This window comes from Plectropomus leopardus, chromosome 7, assembly GCF_026936395.1.
Source record: "Plectropomus leopardus strain MGB_pleo_1.0 chromosome 7, ASM2693639v1, whole genome shotgun sequence".
Classification (NCBI taxonomy): domain Eukaryota; kingdom Metazoa; phylum Chordata; class Actinopteri; order Perciformes; family Serranidae; genus Plectropomus; species Plectropomus leopardus.
Genome location: NC_142182.1, coordinates 583,732 through 592,500, shown reverse-complemented (window position 1 = coordinate 592,500; position 8,769 = coordinate 583,732). Strand labels below are relative to the sequence as shown.

General features: G+C 41.5%; 1 protein-coding gene and 3 non-coding genes across 4 annotated transcripts in view; all 4 read left to right on the top strand.

The window, feature by feature from the left end:
* The window catches only part of LOC121966681 (small ribosomal subunit protein eS17), an 8,025-nt gene extending 287 nt beyond the window's left edge, over nt 1–7,738 (top strand). The window contains exons 2-5 of the mRNA XM_088079508.1: nt 1,064–1,215; nt 2,592–2,697; nt 5,222–5,287; nt 7,619–7,738. Coding sequence (XP_087935634.1) covers nt 1,064–1,215; nt 2,592–2,697; nt 5,222–5,287; nt 7,619–7,696 — 402 coding nt within the window. The 3' untranslated portion in view covers nt 7,697–7,738. The remainder of the gene's footprint in view (nt 1–1,063; nt 1,216–2,591; nt 2,698–5,221; nt 5,288–7,618) is intronic.
* Nucleotides 1,256–1,382, top strand: LOC121963174 (small nucleolar RNA SNORA71). The gene has a single exon (XR_006107202.1). It is a non-coding gene; the product is annotated as a small nucleolar RNA SNORA71 (small nucleolar RNA).
* On the top strand, nt 4,998–5,124 carry LOC121964373 (small nucleolar RNA SNORA71). Its single transcript, XR_006107350.1, has one exon. It is a non-coding gene; the product is annotated as a small nucleolar RNA SNORA71 (small nucleolar RNA).
* LOC121966683 (small nucleolar RNA SNORA71) lies at nt 7,413–7,539 on the top strand. The gene has a single exon (XR_006107617.1). It is a non-coding gene; the product is annotated as a small nucleolar RNA SNORA71 (small nucleolar RNA).
* Nucleotides 7,739–8,769: the final 1,031 nt, after the last annotated feature.

The window sequence follows — 8,769 nt, the reverse complement described above, 5'->3', positions numbered from 1 at the left end:
CGGCTGGCTGCGGAGCCGCTGAATGAGCCGCCGTCATTCTCACGTTTCACCGACTGTTACCGGCTCTATTAACCGGCTGTATTTACCGGGAGCAGCGGAATAGTGATGTCGCTCTGGGGGTGAAAACGCGGTTCTTGAAGCCGGTAAAATTACCGATAAAGACGTGCTTCCGTTAGTTAGCTTTGGCGGCTAAACCGGAGGTAGCTCACCCCGGAGAGACAGCCTCCGTGACCGGGCTCACGAGCCTCCGTGACCGGGCTCACGAGCCTCCGTGAAGCCGCCGCCTCGGTGTCTCACCTATCGGACAGGTGTTTGTGTCCGTGACGTTAAACAGTGAGAAACGTGCAGGTCAAACTGTGTCATCTGAGGACACCGGGGGACATGTCTTCTATAAAATAAGAGCATTTCGTTTAGTCTTTTAATGTTTTTCGGGTGAATTTAAAAAAATATAGATATTTTATTCTCTTTAAAAATTGCTGGTGATTCCAATTTGTAGTGTTTTTTGTCAAAGTCGTGACTGTTATGTACGTTGTTATCTACGTTATGTACGTTGTTATCTACGTTATGTACGTTGTTATCTACGTTATGTACGTTGTTATCTACGTTATGTCATGTACATGTATAATTGATGTATAATTCAGGGATTTTTAACAGCTGTGTGCTTTTGTTTTTTGTTTTAATGTTATTTTTTCTGAAAAACTGTACGGCCATTTTTTTTGCTTTTCTATAAGCGGGTCGATTTGTGGAGACTTTTATTATTAAAATAAGTGGTAATTTGGTTGTTCTTTAAAAACAATTCATTTTATTTTTAAAAGTTCCTTTAAAACCAGAAAAGCTGAAAGCTGGTGAATAAAATCTGAAAAGGTGAAAATCGACAGTAACATCACGGTGACGTCGGCGTTAGAGGTGAATAATGGGTTAATAAAAGGCGGCGAACAGAAGCGTCTTGCCGGTTTCTGTGACTGTTGAGATTTTTAGCGCCGCCCCACTGTCTGAGTGAGCGGACGGTTTTCCGGGCGTCAGGACGGAGACTGAAGACTGTTTTCGTGTGTCTTTCCCGCAGGGACGCGTCAGGACCAAGACGGTGAAAAAGGCCGCCAGGGTCATCATCGAGAAATACTACACGCGGCTGGGGAGCGACTTCCACACCAACAAGAGGGTGTGTGAGGAGATCGCCATCATCCCCAGCAAGAAGCTGCGCAACAAGATCGCCGGGTGAGTCCACCGCCGCCAACCGCGGCCCGAAACAACGCCCGCCTGCATCGAAAGTGATCGTGGCGTGCTGGTCGTCAGGTCATTGATAGTGCAGGCAGATGAAGCGACGAGCCTTTCCCGTGTCTGCAGGACTCTCCGTTCCTGTCGGACCCTGGCGCTCGCCGACAGACGCTTCCTCCTAAAATCTGCTGCGTTTCAGTCGTAGTGTTCTCCCCGTCACTTCCTGTGGGAGCGTGGCGCTAACGCCAGCTGCACAAACATTTACAGAAAGTAAAGATTCTAGTTCGTCCATGGAGCTTTTCGACCAGCTGGCGGCTCGGCGGGATCAGTTTTTAGGGCCGATACTGATATTAGTACTTTACGAGAGCAATAAGAAAATGAAATGTAGAATTTTGAATATTAACTCTTCATAAACGTCGTTCTCAAATGTTTAGTCGAGTTTAAGAATACAGGTTCCTGCCGTTGTTTTAGTGGAAGACATACTTTTACTGGCCGTCATTCAAATTAAACACGATACGGATAAACAACCGAATGACAAATATTGGGTTTTTTAAGCCGAATTGTTGTGTCGGTGCGACTCAAGCTGGTTTAATAAAATCCTGTAAACATTCACGCTGAAGTGAGACGAACGCTCTCCAGCACGTAAACGCTCAGTCAGACTTTAACTGGACTCCTCGTTCTTGTAAGTGAAATCACTCACAGCCCACAGGAGCTTTTAACACGAATATAATGCTGGATAGTGTGATTCAAAAATAAGGCTTCGTATGTTTATTACTCTCCAACACACCAGGGTCACGTGAAAAATTTATATTAAATAGATTTATTTATATATATCAGTGAAATATTTAATCTCTGAAACCTGAGAAAAATGATTTCTGTCTAAGGACAGAAAAAACATAATGAGCGTGAACGAGTCTGCAGTGCAAAACAAAAAAGGGTCAAAGGTGACGTGGAAATAATAAAAATGAGAGAAATGTCAAGAAAACTATATTTACAATTCTCTTCATCACATATTTAAAATGATGTCGTAGAAAGAAAGGGAGAAAACATTTTAAGAAGAAAGAAAGTAATATTTTTTGGCACAAAGACACCAGGACAGAGACGCCAGGACAAAGACATTAGGACAAAGACATTAGGACAAAGACACTAGGACAAAGACATTAGGACAAAGACACTAGGACAAAGACATTAGGACAAAGACACTAGGACAAAGACAGGAGTCCAGTTCAATGATCTGGCTGGAACCAGAGCTCCAACTGATGTTTACTGCCTGTTGTTGTTGTTGTTTACTGCCTGTTGTTGTTGTTTACTGCCTGTTGTTGTTGTTTACTGCCTGTTGTTGTTGTTTACTGAGTGTTTCCGTTGTGCTGCTGTAGGTATGTGACCCATCTGATGAAGAGGATCCAGAGGGGTCCGGTCAGAGGAATCTCCATCAAGCTGCAGGAGGAGGAGAGAGAGAGGAGAGATAACTACGTCCCAGAGGTCAGTGAACACATCACCACACACACACACACACACACACACACACACACACACACTCACGCACTCACTCTCACACACACACACACTCACACACTCACTCACACACACACACACACACACACACACACACACACACACACACACACACACACACACACACACACACACACACACACACACACACACACACTCACACTCACACACTCACACACACACACACACACACACACACACACTCACACTCACACCCACTCACCACACACACACACACTCACTCACCACTCACACACACACACACACACACACACACACTCACACACCACTCACACACACACACGCACTCACACACACTCACACACACACACGCACTCACGCACACACACACACACACACACACACTCACACTCGCACACACACTCACACACTCACACTCACACACTCACTCACACACACACACACTCACACACTCACTCACTCACACACACACACACACACACACTCACACACACACACACACACACACACACACACACACACACACACACACACACACACACACACACACACACACACACACGTGAGCTCTCACACACACACACACGTGAGCGCACACACACACGCGCGCGCACACACACACACACACACACACATAGTGACACGTTTGTAATCCAAACCAGGGATCCACTGATACTGTTTTTGTTTTTTAAGTTACCTGTTGTTGTTGTTGTTGTTGTTGTTGTTGTTGTTGTTGTTGTTGTGATGATGATGATGATGATGATGATGGTGATGATGATGATGATGATGAAGAATGAGTGAAAAGAAAACAGAAATAAAGCCCGAATTAGCCGAAACAGAAATGGACAAACACAAAAGCAAAAGGCCGATCCAAAACCTAAAAATGTATCAGTCACAAATATTAAGCCGCTAAAAGTGAAATTTCTCCCGTTCACACTTACTGATGATATAGAAATATATTTATACATTCACGTTCTACAGAAGGGACTTCCCAAATTTTATATACAACCTTCTACGATATCAACGGCAATCCCAGTTTGATGTTCGAACAGTAGCATCAGTTAGTTGATGCAACTGATTCGATAAAAATGAAAATATCCGTCAAAATTTAGAATTTGGAAAAACGTGATCACGTGATCCGCCATCGTTCCGACAAAACGCAGATACAGATAATCGCCAACATGCCAAATATCCGAATATATACGCCCAGATATTCGCAGGTTGTCGGTGGACGCGGTCGCACTGCGGCTGCTCTCTGATTGGCCGGTTTTAGGCGTGTTAAACAGCGCTGAGCGTGATGATGATGATGTTTGCAAACTCTTTCACTCTTATATAAATGCACATTTTTCGTATTTAGAACTGCAAATATTGAGTGTAATTGTTGGTGTTTTGTGCCGAGGATTTTAGGTTTAAATGTCCATTATTTATTTACTTAACTTGTGTCCTAATTTAAACACACGTGACGTTTTTAATTTCTTATAGCTAGTTTGCACTCAGTCATATCTCGATATATGACACATATCTCAATATTTTTTAATTAATGCTAGACCTGGGAGACCGTATCCAACGTTACAGTTTTTATTTTTTAAACCAAATTCTGTGATGTGACAGTATTTTAGGAATGAATATTGGTTCTATGAAAAACTATGAAAACAATTCCAGTTTTGATCAATAATGTAGATTTAATGACTGACTAAAGACAAAAATTAAAACGAGTGCAACTGTCCCTTTAGTGGAGAAAAATACATTTTCACTTTTACTGTAAAGCAACCTTTAAATCAGGGAAATATAGTCTCGTATCCGGAGACGATTTAATATCGTTATCGAGAGCAGCGCCGAGACACGTGGCACTTTCAGACGCTTACATGTGATTTATAAAAACACTGTCATTGTGAATTTATTTATCGATTAAGACAAGTGGTGTGAAGCGTTGTTTTCTTTAAAAAATGACGCTGCCAGAAATTATTTTCAAATTCTCAGAGGCTTGAATACATCATGTGTGACGCCGAAATGATAAAAAGAAAACAAACCCATTTTCCGTATAAATAAAGTTACTAATGTTTGAGTCTAAAATGTTTGAGTGAATAGTCATGGAAAAGTTTTAAATTTTTGTCCATGAAAATGTGAGGGAACCCCGAAGTTCCCTTTCAACCCTTTTTTTTATTTGTGGGCGTGACGTGAAACAGACGGATCCTTCTGTGTGTGTGTGTGTGTGTGTGTGTGTGTGTGTGTGTGTGTGTGTGTGTGTGTGTGAGTGAGAGAGAGAGAGTGTGTGCGTGTTTCCCGCCTGTATCGAAAGTGATCGTGGCGTGCTGGTCGTCAGGTCATTGATAGTGCAGGCAGATGAAGCGGCGAGCCTTTCCCGTGTCTGCAGGACTCTCCGTTCCTGTCGGACCCTGGCGCTCGCCGACAGACGTTTCCTCCTAAAATGTGCTCTGTGTGTGTATGTGTGTGTGTGTAATCGTGTGTGTAACCGCGTGTGTAACCGTGTGCGTGCTCACCTGTGCAGGTGTCCGCTCTGGATCAGGAGCTGATTGAAGTTGATCCCGACACAAAGGAGATGCTGAAGCTGCTGGTGAGTTTCTGTTTTCATCTGTTCTCTTTTATACAAACGACAAGAAAACGTTTTGTTAATTTGGCAAAAACGTCCCAAACCCCAAATGATTTAAAGCTGATTCCGGTTTGTTCTTCCTTCTCGTCAGTAATTAGAAGTGAAATGAAAAATTGAAAGTGTGACGGGTGTGAGGCTGCAGGAAGTGGATGTTTGTATGGAGGAAATATAAAAACAAAACAAAACAAATAAGAGACAAACAGCAGCGGGACCGAGACTCAAGTTTACGTTCCCAGAAGGACAGGCGTGATCTGTGCTGCTTCAGTCTCAGACGGTCTTTAAAGGTTCTCAGGGTTCCTTTAAATCCGCCGGGTTCTGCAGGAAGTTCAGGCAGCAGGTGCAGATCGCTGAAAAGACGAATTACCAGATTCACATTGAACTTTGGGCGCGTTTGATCAATCCAAATCATCGCAACGTAAACGGTAACTGCTCTGAGTTTTTGAGACGTAATCACATAAACAGTGGGGGAGTGGCCTAAAATCGCTTTATAAATAAAAGCGTGGCGCTCAGCCGGAGCGCGTGAGGGCTCTGCAGCCCGTGACGAACCTTAAGGCCTCGTGATCACAGAATCCGGAGATCGCCGACAGTTCGCAGGTTCCCGTAGGAAAGCTCACGTGCGCAGACCCGTTCTAACTTCTTCTTCTCTGTGTGCGGTTGCAGAGGGCGGCTTAAAATGTTTTTAGATAAATCAGATCATATAAAAGTGCACAGACTGAAGGACGCCGTCTCTGTGAGGTGAAGTCAGGATTTGGGTTTAATGATGTGCTGAAGCGAGCGCCGCGTCAGAGCATCAAACGAGCGTCTTAATGAGGTGCCGCGCTCGCCGCGGAGCAGAGGGTCAAAGACGCTTTTTAACAACTCGAGAGAAACTTTTAATCAGCCAAACGTGTTTTTCTGTGTACGTGCGCACTTCTGCCTCCGCTGAGCGTCATCACCTCGACTCTGCGCTGAAATCGAAGTGCTTCAAACGCTCACGGCTGCGCTCGGTGTTTTGGAGATTCGGCTGCCTCGGTCTGAGCCGGACTTTAATGTACGGAGGACAAAGGCTGCCGAAACAAAACAACGAAAAATGCTCGATAAGTTAACATGACATTAATGAAGAAAAAATAATGCATATAAACTGCTAATCTGTGTTTTTATTATTTAATATTCCCTTGTTTATTTATTGAGGATTAATTTAATGGCATATCAATTTATTTGCATTTAATTGTTTTATTTGGATTATTTAATTGTCATTTTTACATATATTTAAACTTTTTTAAGGAACATTTAATGGCATATTAATGTGTTTAAAATGTTTTTTTGCATATATTTTCATATAAATATATTAACTTACATTGCAGTTATTTATATTTTAGTTTTTTTTCTACATTTAAAAAAAAAAATTTTACGTTCTTTTTTTAATGTTTAAGTGCATTTAATTTTAAAAACCGATTAATGTAGGTATTTTGCATTTAATGTTATATTTATATTTTATTGATGTTTTAAGTTTGCATGTTTTTTATCTGTGTAAGTGCATTTGTTTTCAAGTTATATTTATGTTAAAGTGTATTTATTCAAAAATGCATTTATTTTGTTCTATTGCATTTAATGGCAGAATTTATTTATCAAGGTTTTTTTTGTTTTGTTTTGGCAGTACACGTCCTCCAAAATATGGCTCTCGCTCTGAACGATTGATTTCTGAACGATTGATTTCTGAACGATTGATTTCTGAACGATTGATTGCTGAACGATTGATTTCTGAACGATTGATTTCTGAACGATTGATTGCTGAACGATTGATTGCTGAACGATTGATTTCTGAACGATTGATTTCTGAACGATTGATTTCTGAACGACTGATTTGATGTGACAGGAAGCTTGAAATGCTTTTAAAAGCTTTTGTGTTTTCTGGAAGAATCAGACTCAACAAATATGTTTTTAAAGTTGTCAAAGTGACGTTTTGGAGCTGAACGTGTGTTAAACTGTGTGTGTGAAAGAGTGTGTGTGTGTGTGTGTGTGTGTGTGTGTGTGTGTGTGTGTGTGTGTGTGTGTGTGTGTGTGTGAGAAAGTGTGAGAGTGTGCATGTCTGTGTGTGTGCGTGTTTCCCGCCTGTATCGAAAGTGATCGTGGCGTGCTGGTCGTCAGGTCATTGATAGTGCAGGCAGATGAAGCGGCGAGCCTTTCCCGTGTCTGCAGGACTCTCCGTTCCTGTCGGACCCTGGCGCTCGCCGACAGACGTTTCCTCCTAAAATGTGCAGTTTTCTCTCTGAGGTTTGGTTCGGCGCTCACGCGTGTTTTTAATCTGCTCCTCAGGACTTCGGCGGTCTGTCCAACCTGCAGGTGACGCAGCCGACCATCGGCATGAACTTCAAGACGCCGCGAGGAGTCTGACCTCTGTAAAGTATCTTAATAATAAACTTTGGGACAAAAACACGGTGGTCGCTTCTTGTTCCTTTTTCTCCGTAGATTCAGAACAAAGAGGCGAGTTTTGGGCTCAAACACAAACTTGATTTGAATGTTTTATTGAATCACGTCTGTCTGCGGGGGGATGTCGGGTTCACTGGTGTCTTCTGTCAAACGTTTTTTCTCATCGAGCTCAGCAGGTTTTGTTGTTTAACCCTTTGAAAACCGGATCGGCGTCTCTTTTCTTGTGCTGCGTTCGGACGCCTTTCACATATTTGAGCTGATTGGGTTTATTTCTTTCGATAAAAAGACAAAAAATGTTAAATGTAATTTTTAAAAATTAGGAAATGTAGAAAAGTATCTTTTATTAACCTTAAAATGTCCAGAAAATAATTTTTAATAAGAATGATTTCATTATTTATTTTTGGACACTTAATTCCTTGTTTTTGTCTTTATCTTTTACTAATCTTACAGTAGTTTCTTCTTTATGGCCGTCGCTCCTCTTTGAAGGAAATAAAGCCAGTTTGCTCAGGTGTCAAAGGGTTAAAGGTCTTGGAGAAATCCTTGAATTCTGTGGTTTAATGGAGTGATTTAACATTAATAAGGATTACGGCGTTTACATTTTCTGAAGGTGCTGATGCAACATTTAATATTTGTTGACACGTGATGTTCATACGCAGTATTTCTAATACAGTAATTATATTTGTGTACTGTGTTGGATACACTTGTCAGTGTACTGTGAGCGGTCATGAAAATACTAACTGGTCCTTGAAAAGTCTTGGAAAGGTTCAAACGTCCCCAAAATTATTCAGTTGATCCCAGAAAACAAAGAAAAGCACCAAATCATCGGCTCAGCCCACTGACCCACCAGATGCTCCAAATTAGTCTATTTTTAATTAAAAAATGCAATTTTTTTGTTTCATTTTTTAAATTTGGAGATTTTTACTAAAAACTTAAAAATTGATTTTTTTCCCAGATTTTATTTTCTTATCAAGAATACACGTTTGAAAGGCACGTTTTCTTTAAACGGTTTAATAATTCTAATAAATATTACACAACAC